Source organism: Microcaecilia unicolor, chromosome 4, assembly GCF_901765095.1.
Source record: "Microcaecilia unicolor chromosome 4, aMicUni1.1, whole genome shotgun sequence".
NCBI classification, from domain to species: domain Eukaryota; kingdom Metazoa; phylum Chordata; class Amphibia; order Gymnophiona; family Siphonopidae; genus Microcaecilia; species Microcaecilia unicolor.
In genome coordinates this window covers 307,898,826-307,918,052 of record NC_044034.1, presented here as the reverse complement: position 1 = coordinate 307,918,052, position 19,227 = coordinate 307,898,826, and the positions used below count along the sequence as shown (strand labels likewise).

General features: G+C 40.8%; 1 protein-coding gene across 1 annotated transcript in view; it reads right to left on the bottom strand.

The window, feature by feature from the left end:
- LOC115469717 (zinc metalloproteinase-disintegrin-like brevilysin H2a) overlaps positions 1–19,227 on the bottom strand; it is a 107,109-nt gene that overhangs the window by 76,654 nt on the left and 11,228 nt on the right. The window contains exons 6-11 of the mRNA XM_030202504.1: positions 17,622–17,802; positions 14,271–14,327; positions 5,676–5,747; positions 4,790–4,959; positions 2,714–2,798; positions 828–967 (exon numbers count right to left, since the gene is read on the bottom strand). Of these exons, the coding sequence (XP_030058364.1) occupies positions 828–967; positions 2,714–2,798; positions 4,790–4,959; positions 5,676–5,747; positions 14,271–14,327; positions 17,622–17,802 (705 nt within the window). The remainder of the gene's footprint in view (positions 1–827; positions 968–2,713; positions 2,799–4,789; positions 4,960–5,675; positions 5,748–14,270; positions 14,328–17,621; positions 17,803–19,227) is intronic.

Genomic DNA, 19,227 nt, shown 5'->3' with positions numbered 1-19,227 from the left:
GCATGGGAAGTGGTGCGCTGGCAAAATTAGAACTACTGTCAGGCACCTGGGCACGCCCAGTGGTAGTGCTGATTTCCCGTGTGCTACCCACATGGTAGCCCTACTGCTCTTTAATAAAAGGGCCCCCCTAGTGCACTACAATTTTAATTTGATCCAAGAGAACTAAATTCTGAATTAATGCAGCTCCAACTCTCAATGGTTTTAACAAGGGGACACTGAGAGCTGAATACTTGATGAGTATTAGGTTTTAGGGATAATAAAATGAATTTCATTTAAGTGTGACCAAACTGGCAAGATGCATCATTTCAGCTACTAATTATACTGAAAATTATCACCATTATCGAGAATCCCACCCTCCCTATCTCCCAACCTCCAAACAATTCTGGTATCCAGGGTAACTAACTTACCCTGGATTGACATAGTTTTTGCATTAATTATATACAAGGATGTCTCATGAGTATTCACTGTGGCTACATACACAAATAAATGAATGAACTCTCTTTAAATAAATTGCAAGGTTACTTGATGATATACTAAATTCACTATGGCTACCCAGAAAATCAGAGTTGGTGAAGGTTCTTGAACATTAGTTACAGTGTAGAATGATTTTTGCCAACATTGGACCTGCAACCTGTAATTGGTAGAAGTTGGCATCTTTCCTAGCTGTGTTAGATCTAGGCATAGGTTTTGCCATTGACAGTGTCCTGTTGTAGGGTGTAAGAACAGGAACAAGATGCTATTTCTCAGTGATTACTTCCCATTTCCAACACAGGTTATTGAATATGTATTGGATTTATCTTAAAATGAGTATTTGAAGGAGTTCTAACTTATTGTTTGATGGTTCCATGATACAACGCCCAGGCCCAGATTTGCATGAACAGCTGGCTGAATCATGATTCATTCCAAGGTTATGTCCCATCTCATGTGCCAGGATTAGTCCGACTTCTGTTGCATCCTCACTGGTGTCCTGTGATAGAGAAATGTATCAGTTATTTGCACAAATTATTTCCATACTAGGAAAAAATGCCCGTTTCTGAGCGGAATGAAACGGGCGCTAGCAAGGGGCCCCCTCCCTCCGTCCCTCGAAGCTACTTGCCTTGTTCGCTGGGCCGTTTCGGCCCTCGAGTGTCAATAGCTCCGCCCTCGACGTCATGACGTTTTGACGCGTCATGACGTTTTGACGCGAGGGCGGTGCAGACACTCCAGGGCACACCGGATATCTCGGGCGCCTCAACTTCCGTGGAGGCTTCAGAACGTTGGGGTTGCCTTTTATAGATATAGATGTGAGGTAGAGCAGTTCAAGCTAACCTATGTGCGGTGTGTAGCTTTCAGTGTAATCATGTTCTAGTGGGCTGTGACCTCAATATCTGTTTCACTGACCACATTTCAGTATCTGGTTGTTGCTTTGTATTCAATGGGTTTTCCTGGCCAATGCTATGATATGTAATATATCATCTTGTGAATGATCAAAATAATGAATCTTGTAGTTGTTTATTACATGGGATAATTATGATTTTACTAGATTTCTGCTGCTGCCCCTGGCATTGCCATAGTACAATACGCAGGTCAAATGAGTATGATCAAATGAGTATTTCTACTGAAATATGAATGCTTATTCAGGCAGAACTTGAGCATATAATTCTGGGCAGAGTTTCTTGGGAATATTTAGTGTTAAGCCCTGCCTCAGACCTGTACTTATTAAGGACACACACACAGTACCAGAGCTGAGTCTTTTCTCATGGTCTAAGCATTGCCCTGCTAACTCTTTGTTTGTACAATAAAAACAGTCTGAAACTTCAACAATGTTCTGGTATAAGTTTAGATGTAAAATTATTTTAAGCGGGAAAGGTTTAAGATTCAAGCCGATAAAGTACGGATTCAAGGCACCCAAGCTTAAAGTCACTGAAAGCCTATCTCACTATCTCGCCCCTTCACAGCAGAGGAAACATGTTCCTTCCATTCTACTGCAGTGCTGCTTTTCTTCCTATTCTGCTTCAGGTTGAGAGACAGACATTATTAAAATGGACTTGGGGAAAATCCACTGCTTATCGATAAGCAGCATAAAATGTATTGTACTTTTTTGGGATCTTGCCAGGTATTTGTGACCTGGATTGGCCACTGTTGGAAAGGAGATGCTGAGCTTGACGGACCTTTGGTCTGCCCCAGTATGGCAATACTTATGTACTTATGACAAAAATATTTTAAATTTTTATAGCCCCAGGGTTTACCCAGCAGCAATCGGACAGCACCGGGTTAGTGCGGGAGCCCTTACCATCATCTAAATAGGTGGTGGTAAGGGATCCCTTGGAAATGACCGCACACCAACCCCTGTGATTAACACTCATTTGTTTCCTTTGTTAAAAGTCTTTTACCCACTGTGGTAAAATGGAGTCTTGACACTCGGCAAATCCATATGCCAACACCACCACAGGCCCCCTTTTACCGCAGCTTGGTCAAAGGGGCCCAAAATGTTTGTTAATTTTTTATTATTAGTTTTTATTTAGTGTACTTGAGATTGTAATATATTTGATATTGTTACCTACTTTGAATTTGGTTTGTAGGGATTTATCAGGATACAAAGCCTTATATAACATAACGTAACATGACATGACATGTTTTGGGAACCTAATGTATTATTTTCCCTATGCTTTGATTGTACTTTTTGATTTGAGAATGAAGATTATATTAGTAACATCATTGAGAAATACTGTACCTGTACAATACCATTGGACGCATACTGTGAACACATAGCACCTATGTATGCCACTCCTACAGCAGGTCCATCAAAGTCAAAATCTCTAAATAGAAACAATAAAATTTGTTTGGTTTAATGAAGATACTATGGCAAAAATAACATCAGCCCTGTACTCAAGGGCTTAGACTATACTGCCTTTGTGCCCCAAGGATAATTTATTTATTTGTTGCATTTGTATCCCACATTTTCCCACCCATTTGCAGGCTCAATGTGGCTTAATGGGATGCCAAGATATTTAAGGGACCTCAGAATCTAGACCAAAATGATTCTGAGGTTCCTCAAATATTTGGTTGATCCATTTTCCATGGGGGCATAAAGGTATATAGGACTGAATTTATTTTGCTTTTGTATTGTAATTTGTTCTATTCCTTTTTGTTTTTTTGAGTTTGTGTTGGTTTAATAGAGAGTCATGTGAAGGGATTTTTTTTATAACAGGCCACCCTATTATATATAGGGAATTTATATGTATACTGACATTATAAAATTCAGTCCAAGAAAACAAGAAGGCAGATGATCCGCAAAATCCAACGTGGAAGCAAACAAAAGAGCAGATCACTAGGTGGTATTAATAAGACTTTATTGGAGAAATAATCGCCCGACACAGACTGTGTTTCGCCTACAAAGGCTGCGTCAGGGGCTCTAAAATAACAAACAGTAATAAAATAAATGAATCAACAACATATATAACACCACTCATAATATATATAGAAAAATAAAGAACTTAAGAAAGAAAGTTAAGAAAAAAATAATTAAGAAAAAAGAAAGAAGTACATAAAATACCATGACATGTGCAATAACAAAATCTCAAATAAATACATCTAAATATTCACTACAAAAATACATACTCATAATTAAAAAATAATAAATACAAATTATAGGAAGACTACTCAATATTAAAACAATAATCCTCCTAGTAAAATGATCACATATTCAAATTGTATATCCATAAATATAAAAGACAGCCTAATGACCATATACAAGCAATCATATACTACAGCATAGCGCAATAAAAATATCAAAATTACAACATATAATAAAAGATATTGGACATTCTTCTAAACTAGTATAGAAGGCAGTAACATTATCCATAAATATAAAGGACAGCCTAATATTGCTTGGGAAGAAGCTGACCTGCTGTTTATATGCTTTTGCTTTATTTGATATTACAGCAACTGAAGTGAGTCATTATACATTATATACTTTTTCATACTTTTAGATTAATTATTTTTCCTCTCATGTCACTGTCTTCTATATTAGATTAGAAGAATGTCCAACATCTTTTATTATTTGTTAAAATTTGTTTAAATTGTGATACTTTTATTGCGTTATGCTGTAGTATATGATCGCTTGTATATGTCTATTAGGCTGTCCTTTATATTTATGGATAATGTTACTGTCTTCTATACTAGTTTAGAAGAATGTCCAATATCTTTTATTATATGTTGTAATTTTGATATTTTTATTGCGCTATGCTGTAGTATATGATCGCTTGTATATGGTCATTAGGCTGTCTTTTATATTTATGGATATACAATTTGAATATGTGATCATTTTACTAGGAGGATTATTGTTTTAATATTGAGTAGTCATCCTATAATTTGTATTTATTATTTCCCTAACCATTCTTCTTTCTTGCCCCTTTTCTCATGCAGTTACTTTCACCCTCAGAGAGAATGCCAATTTTCAGCTGGGCCTTTCCCAATGGTAAATATTTGTTTACCCATAGAAAAAGATTGAAAGATTGTCCTCCCATGGGGATCTCTTAAATGTTTTTGAACACATTTTGAATACAAGATATACACAAAATTTTGTATCTAGGCACGTGCTGAGGCCGAAACACAAATTATGCTGAATGATATATCAGTCTTATGCATAGATAGATAGATATATGCATGTGAGTATCTTCCTTCTGTTTACATTTTCTGAAACTCAGACCATTTGATATATTTTTTCTATAGTCTTTAAGCCAAGCTAATACAAATATGTTCTCATTTTCTTAAATTAGGCCTTAAAAGTTGTAGCAGCTGGGCTTACGTGATCAAGAAAGTATCATCAAAGTTTTTCCGTCTCCGAAGATCATTCAATGTCCAGAGAGCAAATGACTCTAAGCTCACTGTTATGCTTGGGTTTACGGTTATCAAATCCTTGGTTGTCCAGATTTCAGACCCAACCAACACCAGAGAAACATTCAAGGGTTTATAAAGCTGTGATGAGAAGATATATGATTTACTTTTTCACAAAGGAACTGATTTTTTGTTTTGACCAAAAAGACATCCACTTTCTTTTGAGATTTCACATTGATTTGATTACTCATGAGTTCAGTTCAGAGCGGATCTTTTCAAGTATTCACAAAAGATGCTGAATTGATGAAGTTGAAAGTTACTGTTCTTTCCTCTACTTGCAGAAGTATTACAGCACAATTATGTACATTGTAAAAATCCCACACCTTTCCCCAATATATGACCTCCTAATTCCTCCAGTAGAACGATGCTCAATAGGAGCATGTTTATGACATCTAGATATCCCTGGGTAGCTGGTCTAACTCCCAACATGTATCATTTTGGTCAAAGGCATTCATTCCCCTTATGAAATGGGGTATAAGCATCTATGCCTTGGGCCAGCCCTAGTCCCACCCACAACTTGCCCAGACTATGCCCCCTTGCAATATGGACATCCTTCAGTTATAGACATTTATATTCCAGCTTTATAGAATTGGGATTTAGACGTTCATGCAATATTCAGGATGTCTAAAGCAGGAATAGTGCTTTTAAAATAAGCACCATAGTAATATCTTTGTCAGAGGATAAGATCTCTTAGTGATCTAAGGCTACCCAGTTTCCCCTGCTTACTGTGTTCCTATGAACCCCACTAAATTCATCTCCCACTCTTGTCTCTGCCCTGCCCCCTCCATATATCTTACCAAATTGGCATGGTTAATGATTTGAAATATCCTCTTCTTTAAAGCTTGTTGATTATAGTTGTACTTCTTGTACTGCAAACATAAACATTAAAAATTGGATAAAGAGCAACTGATTTAAGAATAAAGAAAAGAATTTATGATCTTATCTTCCAACTATATTGTCTAATGAAATTACTCACTTTTCCAAATCCAAGCTCAAGAGCAATTGTAAATTCGGCCACTGTTGGCAAGTCCCTTTTCCATTAAGCTCATTAATTAATTCTTTACCTCAGACAATGAAAGATGAAGTAACTTGCCCAAGGTCACAAGGAGTGTCAGTGAGAGAAGAAGGATTTGCTGCACTGTCCCTGGCTTTCAGCCTATTGGTACTTTATAATACTGCAAAGCCGTGAGGCATTCTCCAATGCAATGTAGAAGTTATATGGAAATAACTGGGTGCGTATTTGAGCTCCCAACTTTAGGCACAATTAATACAATTGGGGGTAATGCTCTAAATTAGGACCTAACATTAATGTGCATGTTACCCATGGAAATGTTAATGAGCAGATATGCACATATGTGCGTATATACGTATGTATATGCTAAACTTTCACTGCAAATATTTGTGTATCTTGCATAGCATGCTTTTTCAAGATGGGTGTATACAGTTTTGTAACAAGAACTTTCAGCATGTCAAACATGCTTTAGACAACCAATCTGTGCCTAACTTTAGGCGTAGTTTATAGAATCATGTTAACCATGTGGGTTTTCAGTGCCAAATTTTAAGGCACCTTTTGTAGAATTTGACCCTAAGCAAGTATTCTCTAAGGTCGTTCCGCTTGTTACATGCATGTAACTGTTGGTGCGTATTTTATAGAATTGCCCTTATAGAGTACTGTAGATGAACACATTTGCACCAAACTGAGGGACCCTTTTACAGAGTGGCGGTAAGCCCAATACAGGTTTACCACTCCTTCTTTACTACTACTACTACTACTTAACATTTCTAAAGCGCTACTAGGGTTACGCAGCGCTGTACAATTTGACATAGAGGGACAGTCCCTGCTCAAGGAGCTTACAATCTTTCAGGACTATTCAATTGTCCTTTAGATTGTAAGCTCGAGCAGGGACTGTCCTTTTATGTTAAATTGTACAGCGCTGCGTAACCCTAGTAGCGCTTTAGAAATGTTAAGTAGTAGTAGTAGGACTGCAGCCAGCCCAACGCGTACACCATTTCCGGGGAAAAATAACCCCCCCCCCCCCCCCCCCGGAAATGGCATGTGCAGCGGTAACCTGATGGTAATCGGGCATCACCATGTGCTGCCCGGTTACCAGCACTTATTGCCACCTCAGTGGGTGGTGGTAAGGTCCCCCCGTCACATTGCCATGTGGTGAGAGTTCTCTTACTGCATGGCCAAATGTGCTGGAAGCTTTTTTGCCCACTGCAGTAAAAAGGGCCCTGGCACATGAGAAAAATGGACCCCGCCACCAGCGCAGGGCCCTTTCCCCCACAGCTTGGTAAAAGAGCCCCTGAGTAAGCTTAAGACGTGGAAAAAAGCTTTATAAATTGTTCCCTACATGAAGATACTCTGAACTCAAAAAAATCTTAGGGTCGATATTCAAAGAGATTTTAAGCAAAACTGGCTATTTTAGGGGTGTTCTAAGGGCAGAGTCAGCACTTGGTTGGTCAAGCTCACTGCATAAATAGGATCACATAAAAGTCAGCCCTATCTTTATGTGGTGCCCCATAGGTGGTTAAGTGCTAATTATTGCATTTAAGCAGCTATGGTGTAGCTGGCGAAAATTTAACACCAAAGCTTGGACATGGTCCGGCATTGAATTTCCAAGTATAAGGCTGGCAGCGGTCAGCAAAACACTGAGCACCACTAGCTGAATATTGACTCCTTATTATAGAATTTATAGGAACATCAAACTCTTAGCTAAATAGACACTCTTGCACCTTTGATGACCCGCCCTGTAAGGCGTACAAAACCCCAACCTTGACTGACTTCTAATATCCGCTACCTACGTTCTTGTACCCGCTCCGTCGAATGCCTCTGGCGGAAATCTCGGGCCCTTGCTGATTTCTTACACTTTAAGTTCATTCTGACCTCCTTCCAATCTGCTCTTTTACATGCCAAACAGGATTATTATATCCAACTGACCAACTCTCTTGGCTCTAATCCTCGACTTCTCTTCACCACATTGAACTCTCTCCTCAAGGTGCCCCCTCCCCCAACTCCCCCTTCATTATCTCCTCAGACCCTTGCTGAATTCTTTCACAACAAGGTTCAAAAGATAAACCTTGCTTTCTCTACCTCACCACCTCTCCCTCCACTAGTCCGTTCCCCTCTCTCTCCTTCCCCTCATTCCCTTTCCTCCTTTCCTGAAGTTACTATTGAGGAAATTACACTTCTCCTTTCTTCCTCAAAATGTACCACCTGTTCCTCTGATCCCATTCCCACCCACCTTCTTAATGCCATCTCTCCTGCTCTTATTCCTTTTATCTGTCACATTCTCAACCTCTCACTTTCCACTGCGACTGTCCCTGCTGCCTTTAAACATGCTGTGGTCACACCTCTCCTTAAGAAGCCTTCACTTGACCCTACTTGTCCCTCTAATTACCGACCCATCTCCCTCCTTCCTTTTCTCTCCAAATTACTTGAGCATGCTGTTCACTGCCGCTGCCTTGATTTTCTCTCTTCACATGCTATTCTTGATCCACTACAATCTGGTTTTCACCCTCTCCACTCAACCGAAACTGCGCTTACTAAAGTCTCCAATGACCTATTACTGGCTAAATCCAGAGGTCAATATTCCATCCTCATTCTTCTTGATCTTTCCGCTGCTTTTGACACTGTCGATCACAGCATACTTCTCGATACCCTGTCCTCACTTGGATTCCAGGGCTCTGTCCTTTCCTGGTTCTCTTCCTACCTCTCCCTCCGCACCTTTAGTGTTCACTCTGGTGGATCCTCTTCTACTTCTATCCCTCTGCCTCTAGGCATACCTCAGGGTTCTGTTCTTGGTCCCCTCCTCTTTTCTATCTACACTTCTTCCCTTGGTTCATTAATCTCATCCCATGGCTTGTCCTACCATCTCTATGCTGATGACTCCCAAATCTACCTTTCTACCCCTGATATCTCACCTTGCATCCAAACCAAAGTTTCAGTGTGCTTGTCTGACATTGCTGTCTGGATGTCTCAACGCCACCTGAAATTAAATATGACCAAAACCGAGCTTCTCATTTCCCCCCCCAAACCTACCTCCCCGCTCCCCCCGTTTTCTATTTCTGTTGATGGCTCTCTCATTCTCCCTGTCTCCTCAGCTCGAAACCTTGGGGTCATCTTTGACTCTTCTCTCTCCTTCTCTGCTCATATCCAGCAGATTGCCAAGACCTGTCGTTTCTTTCTTTACAACATCCGTAAAATCCGCCCCTTTCTTTCCGAGCACTCTACCAAAACCCTCATCCACACCCTTGTCACCTCTCGTTTAGACTACTGCAATCTGCTTTTTGCTGGCTTCCCACTTAGTCACCTCTCCCCTCTCCAGTCGGTTCAAAACTCTGCTGCCCGTCTCATCTTCCGCCAGGGTCGCTTTACTCATACTACCCCTCTCCTCAAGACCCTTCACTGGCTCCCTATCCGTTTTCGCATCCTGTTCAAACTTCTTCTACTAACCTATAAATGTACTCACTCTGCTGCTCCCCAGTATCTCTCCACACTCGTCCTTCCCTATACCCCTTCCCGTGCACTCCGCTCCATGGATAAATCCTTCTTATCTGTTCCCTTCTCCACTACTGCCAACTCCAGACTTCGCGCCTTCTGTCTCGCTGCACCCTACGCCTGGAATAAACTTCCTGAGCCCCTACGTCTTGCCCCATTCTTGGCCACCTTTAAATCTAGACTGAAAGCCCACCTCTTTAACATTGCTTTTGACTCGTAACCACTTGTAACCACTCGCCTCCACCTACCCTCCTCTCTTCCTTCCCGTTCACATTAATTGATTTGATTTGCTTACTTTATTTATTTTTTGTCTATTAGATTGTAAGCTCTTTGAGCAGGGACTGTCTTTCTTCTATGTTTGTGCAGCGCTGCGTATGCCTTGTAGCGCTATAGAAATGCTAAATAGTAGTAGTAGTAGTAGTAGTAAATATTCAATAACCCATTGAGTGGTCAAGATAACTGGCTATCTTGAAGTAAATATTCAGCTGAACCTAATTGGCTAGGTTTTCAGCTAAATTTTTTCCTAAACCTAGCTTGCCAAAATTTGACAAACTGGATTTAGGGGTCCTTTTACGTAACTGTGGCAAACAGGGGCCTGCACTGGCATCAGTGAATGCTTTTGACACGTGCAAGACTCCCTTTTACTGCAGTGGGTAAAAGGCAAATTTCTCTTTTCTTAAAAAAAAAATGGTTGTGTGGCAAGTGAACCACTTGTGTGTGCTGCCATTTCAGGGGGCAGCACTGTAAGGGCTCCCACGCTAACCCGGCAGTAACTGGACAGTGCGTGGCACTGCCCAATTATTGCAAAGTACACACTGGCACTATAAAAATTGAAATATTTTTGCAGCACTGGAAATGGTGCACACTGGGGTGGGAAATGCTGCTGGGCTGCTGCAATAGACTGGCAGTACTTCCCTTCTAAATTTAGCTGGTTAGTACTGAAATTTTGGCCACCAAAACAACAATCCAGAATTCCCTCCCCCAGCCTTCAGACTCTTATTAGTAGCTGTATTTAAATAAAAAATACACCTTTTGTAGTTTTGTTTCTACCTGACTTTAACATATATTTAAAAACAGATTTTGATGGTCCCACTGTTGAATTTTTTTTTTTAATGTCTCTGCTGGCTTCATTCTGTTCCCTCCATCTCCCTGTATTGTCAAAGATTTTTTAGCAAGCATTTCCTTGCCTTCTACTTCCTTCCAGGACTCCCAAATTAAAAAAAAAAAAAAAAAAAAAAAGGCTTACCAAGCATCCCCTGACACATCACTTCTCACTGTTGTCCAAAATATGGATTCCCACTCTCCTCCCTGTCCAAAAAGGAAAGGAAGCAGGACAAGAAGCCAGTGGAGATCATTTATTTGATCTTTTCAGCAATAAGGAATGGGACAGTGAGACTGAATGCAAGGAGAGTTATCTTGTTAGGACTCCGAGGGAAATCGGCACTACTGCTGGGGTAGCTTGAGCACTTGGTGGTAATTTCAAAGTTGGCGTGTGCTGGTTCCTGCAGTAGAAAACAGGTTTCTATTTTCTACCGCGGGGATGTTCCCAGCAGTAATTGGCAGCGCACCCACATTGGTGCATGCTGCATGATTACTGCATGAGTACCACGTGAGTCCTTACCACTAGGTCAATGGCTGTTGGTAAGGGCTCAGGCATGCTATGTTTCATTTTAGCACACGGCCAATTACTGCCCCATTGAAAAAAGCCTTTTTTTTCCCAGCTGGAGTAAAAAATGGTCCAGCACGTGCCCAAAACATGTACCCACACTACCGCAGGCCACTTTTTACCGCAGCTTAGTAAAAAGGCCCCATAATTATGTAGCCCTTGTTATGTAGGTATCAGCACTTCCTTGATAACATTTTTACCCACCCCAGCACTTCTGTTTGACCTCCCACAACTACAGTAATTGAATAACTGTTTGCTAAACATCCTATTTTTTCCAGCTAAAATTGACATAGTCTGCAAGGGGAGATTTTAAAACCAAAGTATTTATGTAAGTGACTCCCAAAATTAACTGGATAAATATTGACCTCTTATGAAGTAGACATCACAATTATTGGTTCTGTTATCATACTACTTGTCTGTCCATGTTAAAGAGCTAGGGAAGAATGTAGATAAATATGAATACAGGGTGAGGGGAAAAAAACCACCTAGATTTATTTTTCTGTTTTCTCAGCAACTACTTCGAATTTCAATGTGAAATTTTATAGCTTTATTTGTTGTTACTACTTATGTTTATGTGCTATGTGGAATGAGATTATCTTGAAATGCAGTGAAGTTACAGTCTTTTAGCATGATCACCCAGCAATTTTTGCATGTTCAAAAATGTTTGTACTGTAAACCTATCATTATTAGAGAAAACAGGGTACCAGCTTACTGTTAATGATGACACGGTGAGGTACATTTTTGTAAACAATTATTTGAATTTGAATAATTTATATTTGATAATATGATAATTTACAGACAATTTCTTAAAAGCATTTCAGATCAGAATGACAATCACGGGCAAGGTGTCTGCAGATGATCTGGGACAGCCTGCCATAGGAACCAATCGACAAGGCTGTTATGAACTTTCCAAAGTTACTGAAGGCCTGTGTTAAAGCTGAGGATGGACACTTTGGACTAAATTCTATAAATTGCGCCTTAAAAATTGGTGCTAAAAAAAACCATGTGGTTAGCGTAATTCTATAAACTATGCCTAAAGTTAGGCATAGTTTATAGAAAATACTAACGTGCCATTCTTGTGACTAAAATTTAGGTGCATCCATTTAGGCAACCTAAAACCAGGCCTAATTAACTGTGCCTAAGTTAGGCGTAGATCGGGTGTATTCCATAATAGTGCGCATAGTTTTTTGAAACACTCACAATCTGCCCATTCTACGCCCATGACCATGCCTCCCTTTTGACTGTGTGCATTAGAATTTACATGTACCACATTGTAGTCTATGCCTAGAAAGTTGTGCACGTAAATTTTAATGAATTGGTTCTTAAATACTAATTATTGGCACTGATTGGATTGTTAATTAATTAAGTTGTGTGCACACAATTTGGCCATGCAGCCAAATTAGCATGCACAACGTAAGGCATTATATATAGAATTTGGGGGTTTGAGCATTCACAGTGACTGCAAAATTTTGACACATTAATTGTATCATTTCTATGATATTATTCTACTGTGTTTTAGCTCAAACATTTTTAATGTGCAAAAATCGCTAGTTAGTAATGCTAAAATGTCAGTAACATCAATATTATTATTATTAGGATTTATTTACTGCCTTTATGAAGGAATTCACTGAAGGCGGTGTACAGTAAGAATAAATCAAACATGAGCAACAGACAATTTCAGCAGTATAAATATTCAAATAAAAATATAATGTATGGCATAGAGGGGCATAATCGAACGGCGCAGAGCCAAATCGATGGGCGGTCATCTTCGGGGCCTGCTCCGTGAAGGGGCAGAGCCAAGAGTATTTTTGAAATACGCTTGGTGCCGGCCAAATTGCTCGCCGGGGTTAGATGAGATGACTGACTCCGATTTTCAGCCATAATGGAAACCGGAGCCAGCCATCTCAAATTCGGCGAAATGGCGAAAAGGCATTTGGGCGTGGGAGGAGCCAGCATTTCTAGTGCACTGGTCCCTCCTGACATGCCAGGACACCAACCGGGCACCCTAGGGGGCACTTTAAAAAATTAATAAAAAACACAAAATTAGCTTCCAGGTGCACAGCACCCTTCCCTTGTGTGCTGAGCCCCCCAAATCCCCCCCCCCCAAAACCCACTGCCCACAACTCTACAGTATTACCATAGCCCTAAAGGGTGAAGGGGGTACAGTGGGTACAGTGGGTTTTGGGGGGCTCCCATTTACCAGCACAAGTGTAACAGGTAAGGGGGGATGGGCCTGGGTCCATCTGCCTCAAGTGCACTGCACCCACTACAAACTGCTCCAGGGACCTGCATATTGCTATCAGGGAGCTGGGTATGACATTTAAGGCTGGCATACAGGCTGGCAAAAAATGTCTGATTTTTTGTTTTTTGTGTGTGGAAGGGGGGTGGTGACCACTGGGGGAGTAAGGGGAGGTGATCCCCGCTTCCTTCTGGTGGTCATCTGGCCAGTTGGGGCACTTTTTTGAGACTTGGACCTAAAAAAAAAGAGTCCAAATAAAACGGACCAAATTCTCCTGACGGCTGGCTTTCTTTTTTCCATTATTGGGCGAAGACGGCCATCTCAATGCATGCCCCCGTCCCGTCCATGTCCCGCCTTCGCTACCATGCCGACATGCCCCCTTTCAACTTTCGCCGGCCCCGCGACAGAACGCAGTTGAAGCCGCCCAAAATTGGCTTTCGATTATGCCGATTTGGGCGGATTCAGGAGATCGCCGCCCAACTCCCGATTTGTGTCGGAAGATGGGCGACGATCACTTTCGAAAATCAGCTGGATAGTATACTACTTACAATGTCAACAAAATACGTAATAGAACATTTTAATAGACAGTGTAGGGTATAAGCAAAGATGGAACATAAATAGGTAAGAGAGAAGAGGAGTTAGAAAATAAGGTGACTGATTTAAAGAAATAAGCACATGAGGTCAGAGATATTCGGCTCTTGTCTGTCGTAATGTCTCCACGCCTCTAATTGCCCACAGTATTCTAATAGCTTAAGATAATTAAATGTTGTTTAATAGTAATACATAAGTGTGTTGAATAGATAGGTATGTAAATTTCTGGATGAAATTCAAAGTGGTCGCTGAGAAAACTGCCAAAAACAGTAGGGGGTTACCTTTTTTTGCCTCACCCTATATATAAATGCAAATGGATATATCAGTCACGTTTTGTTCATGATTGATTAAACAATAAAACAGAGTGATAACTTTAGTAAGTCTCCAATACGTACCATAGAATGATCCATAACCACATAGAATTCAATGTAATTCATTGTTGGAAATAATCCCTGTTGTCAAAAAAGAAAAAAAAATGTCATCACCTCCTTCTAATGTACTGTTGGTAGCATAATGGAAAAGAAAACATTTTCTTTTTTGATGCTTAGAGATACTGGAAACAAAGCTTACAGTTTCTTTTGAGTCATCTTACATCCAATTAAAGGGTAACATATTTTACAGTTTCAGTTAATTGTTTGTTTCATTTGTACCCTGTGCTTGCCCACTCATGGCAGGCTCAATGGAGCAATGGAGGGTTAAGTGATTTGCCCAGAGTCACAAGGAGCTGCCTGTGCCTGAAGTGGGAATCAAACTCAGTTCCTCAGGACCAAAGTCCACCACCCTAACCACTAGGCCACTCCTCCACTCTGTTTATAACCCACTCCTCCATTCATTTATAACCCACCAATACCGATTACCGCCGGGTACCGCATGTTTTGGACTCGTGTCAAAAATAGAATTACCGCCTGGGGCACGCGTTAGCCGGGCAGAAGTTCCAATTTGATGTGCATTGTACGTGCATAAGCTGTTCTGTCCTTTGACAGCCTTGCCTGGTTGGGATAGGTTCCTGAAATGTGTTAATGTTTTACTGTAGGTCACTGTAATGTTAGATAAGCAAGGCATTATGTGAAATGTAGTTCACAGGTAGTGCTGACACACTTGCTTAAAAAACTGTTATTATTGGTGGGCTGTTGCCTAGCCTTTTTTCTCAGCCTAGCTTGATTCTGTTCTCATTGGTCTGCTTGGCCTCTTGTTCTTTGGGCTTGAGGGAGCCCCCCCCCCCCCCCCCCCCCCCCCCCCCCCCTCTCATGTCCAGGTTCTCTCTCTGACTGACTGGGTAGCTGTCTCCATCTTATTTCTGTCAGCACTTGTTCTCATAGACTCCCTGGAGAGAACTCGGTTTTTTTTTTACCTCATAAGTATCTTGCCAATAAGATATTGCACTTTCAATCTCCCATCTGTGAGCTGCCCTGCCTGTGTAACTGCTTTTCTACCTCAGCAGAAGAACTGCCCTTTTCCCTCAGGTCTCTGATTCCATCCACTGAGGCAGCATTCAGAATATGAAGGCTGTGTGCTAAGAGGCACCTCTTCTGATTTGTGAGTAAACTGTTTGTTATTCAATAAAGACATTTCAGAAATATAAAGGGACTTCAGGGCATATTAATGTGCTGAGGTTATACATCAAGATACTAAAACCTTACAGTAACAGATCTTGGGAGGCTTGAACATAAGCGCCTACATGCCTTAGTAATTCCATTTTTGACATGCATCCAAAACACATGGTAGAAATTTTCTACTGCATGGTACTTACCTGGTGGTAATCAGTGTATATACGCTGACGATTACCGCCTGGTTAACGTATCAGATCTTACCGCTAAGTCAACGGGTGGAGGTAAGGTCTTAGGCCGAAAATGGATGCACGTTGCTTTGAACTTTGCCGCACATCCATTTTCAGCCAGGAAAAAGGCCTTTTTTGTAGGTGTGCTGAAAAATGGACCTGTGCGCATTCAAAACACACACCTACACCAGCGCAGTTTCAGCGCGCCTTAGTAAAAGGGCCCCTTAGGCATTGTTTTCATTAGATATGTAGGACAATTATCCAGCTGACAATAAGATTTTGAAAATTTGGAACATGTTCTCTACCGATACCCTAGAAAAAATGTTCCACCGATCTGTTGAACAACCATCACTACAAATAGAAATATCTCTTACTCTCTGTATATTCTTATTGTCTTCATGCAATTCCTTTTTTATAGACATTGAGGGCCCCTTTTACCAGGCTGTGGTAAAAGGGGGCCTGCACTGGTGTCAGTGCACGTTTCTGATGCACGCCAAGGCCCCCTTTTACCGCAGCAAGTAAAAGGTAGATCTTTCTTTTTTAAAAAGAAATGGCCATGCGGCATGTGAAACATGTGCCACGCGGCCATTTCATGGGGATCCCTTACTGCCACCCATTGAGGTGGCGGTAAGGGCTCCTGAGTTAACCCAGCGGTAAGTGGGCAGCGCACAGCACTGCCCAATTGCCACCGGGTATACACTGGTGCTACACAATAGCGCCAGATATGACACTGCACTGGGGATGGGAACTACCGCTGGGCTGCTGTGGTAGCCCGGCGGTAATTCCTTTTTACTGAACAGTAAGCCCGTGTTGGGCTTACTACCACTTTGTAAAAGGGGCCTTAATAGCCTTACTCCAATTTGACTTATAATCATGTGTTTTCTTTCTTTTCCAGACTCTCGCGAGGAATCTACATTTCTGTTTTAAGTAAATTTCCTGTGGACCTTTTATTGTTGACTTTCCTAATTTTCTTTTCATAAGTAGGGGCTAATTTATCCAATACAATTAGATTGTTTCTATTCCAAATATTTGGCCAGGAAATCTGATCAATCTCTAATGTTGGAATTTGTAAAACAATTTCTCTCCAAAACTGAATTTGATCAATTCTTTGCCTGCATGTTCTTATATCCTGAGGGGATGCTAGTTTCTTAATGGCTCTACCTAACAGTAAATGATGATAGAAAGTGGTTTGTTGTGGTCCAAATTGGAACCACAAAAGTAATTTCACTGGAGTGGGCATCAGTATAAGTTAAAAGATATAAACAGTGCTCCTTTTCATGAGTAGATTGTGGCAAAGATAATTTAAAATCCAAATTATCTAAAAAAAAGACCTTAACTCATCCACATACGTACTTCCCAATAGTTCTAGATGTAAATTCACATCACCTATTAGTAAGGTGGGAGACGAGTTTATCACATTTTTAGCAATAAAAAAAATCATCTCTGGCATTCAACCATTTGCCTGGAGAACAATAAAATAGAATACAGTTTACAGAATCAAGTAAGGAGGAGTCTCCTGTTTTACAATGTAAGGGGGCCCTTTTACAAAGGCACGCTGAAAAATGGCCTATGGTAGTGTAGACCTAGCTGTAAGGTCTCACATGGTAACTGGGTGATAATGGTCTACGTGGGTAAAATGCCAATTACCAACCGATTACCGCATCAAAAATGAAATTACTGCAAGGGCCACGCGGTAGCTGGGCGGTAACTCAAAATTGACACGCATTGGGCTCACATAGGTGCCTACGCAGCTTAGTAAAAGGGCCCCAAGGTCTCTAAGAATGGGGAACTAAAGGTTTCCTCTATATTAATATTAACAAGATCTTTATATACGATCCCAAGCCCCCCTCACTTTCTTCCTTTACGAGGCAGAGATAGAAATTTATAACCCTGAGGACATTTCTCACAATAGTAATAATAATTTGAAAAATTTTTAGAACAAGGAACAATTTATAGAATCTGTACTCACATCTGTATTTCCAGGCAAAAATGATTCCATCTTGATTTGAGCACTACTTTGACTGTCAGGGACTGCACAGGCTTTGGGAACACGTTCAAGGTCCTCGTGTTTGTATACAGCATGTTCCTCATTGTCTGTGTGCTGGAGAGGTTCTATCAGATATACCTGGTCTCCGATCTTAATGTAGCCACTGTGAAGAAAAAACAAAAACTGTGGTTAGAATAGGGAGAGGTAGCTGTGTGCTGGGGTGTTATCCAGGGAACAGATCCAAGATAGCAGTGTGAACACATTTAAAAAAAGACTGATGTAGAATGTCTGACCCATAAAAGAAGAGGAAAAAAGCATGACTCAGACTTCCAACCCGGTTTATGCACAATTGCATTTTCTTCATTATTATTATGCTATGATCTTCAAATACAATTATGTAAAGACGTATGAGATAAATCTATAGGAAAATAACAAGAAAAAAAGAACATAGGGTCCCTTTTACAAAGTGGTGATAAGCCCAATGCGGGCTTATGCTCGCTTATGCTCGCTAGGGGTGATACTTCCCACCCCCAGCATGCTGTCATATCTGGCGCTACAAAAATATATTTATTTTTATAGTGCCGGTGTGTACCCAGTGGCAATCGGGCAGTGCCACACACTGCCTGGTTACTACTGGGTTAGCACGGGAGCCCTTACCACTACCTCAATGGGGGGTGGTAAAGGCTCCCCCCCAAAATGGCCGTGGGGTAAGTGCTTCACTTGCCACATGGCCCTTTCCTGAAAAAAAGAAAGACCTACCTTTTACCCACTGCAGTAAAAGGGGGCCTCTGCGTACATCAAAAACATACACCGATGCCACCGCAGGCCCCCTTTTGCCACAGCTTGGTAAAAGGGGTCCCTATTCTCTATTAACTGTGAAAAGGAGAAAAAGCAGACAAAGCAGGGAGCCAACGAAGTAATCAAAAGGAGAGGAATCAATCTCTCAAACAATAAGAAAGCATAAATGGAACCTACCCCCCAAAACAATGAATGAAAAGGTACATAAAATCATAAAGAGAAAGTAATCACCGCAGAAATAAACATATCAACCAAAACTTTTTGAAATTGAATGGGATCTAAAAAACGTGCTCCTTATTCCCATTTTTGTTACAATATTGACAAAAAACTTTTAACAACAACAAGATGCCTGATACATCTTTTGTCCAAAAGCTGCCATGAGCACCGCTCAACCTTTTGCTGTCCTGGCTCTGTCTCCAATGTGGAAGTTGGATCTTTAACTTCAAGCCATGCAGTGCAAATAAGACCTCTGGCACAAGTCTTGCAAGACTGTGAAACTTCTACCAGAGTTCCTCTCTGCACTGAATAGCCATAGAGGTAAGATGATAGCAGAGGGAAGAAAAAGAAAACTTTACTTTTGCCCCTGTGCTGTACTATGTTTTTTGATTTGTTGGAAGTACTAGGGAACATACATAGCAACATAAGTGTTAGCCTAGAAATAAGAGGTTCTCCCATCTTAATAATGGCTGATGGACTTTTCTTTTATGACATTATCCAAACCTTTTTAAAACCCTACCAACCTAACTGCTTTTACCACATTCTCTGGCAATGAATTCCAGTGTTTAATTAC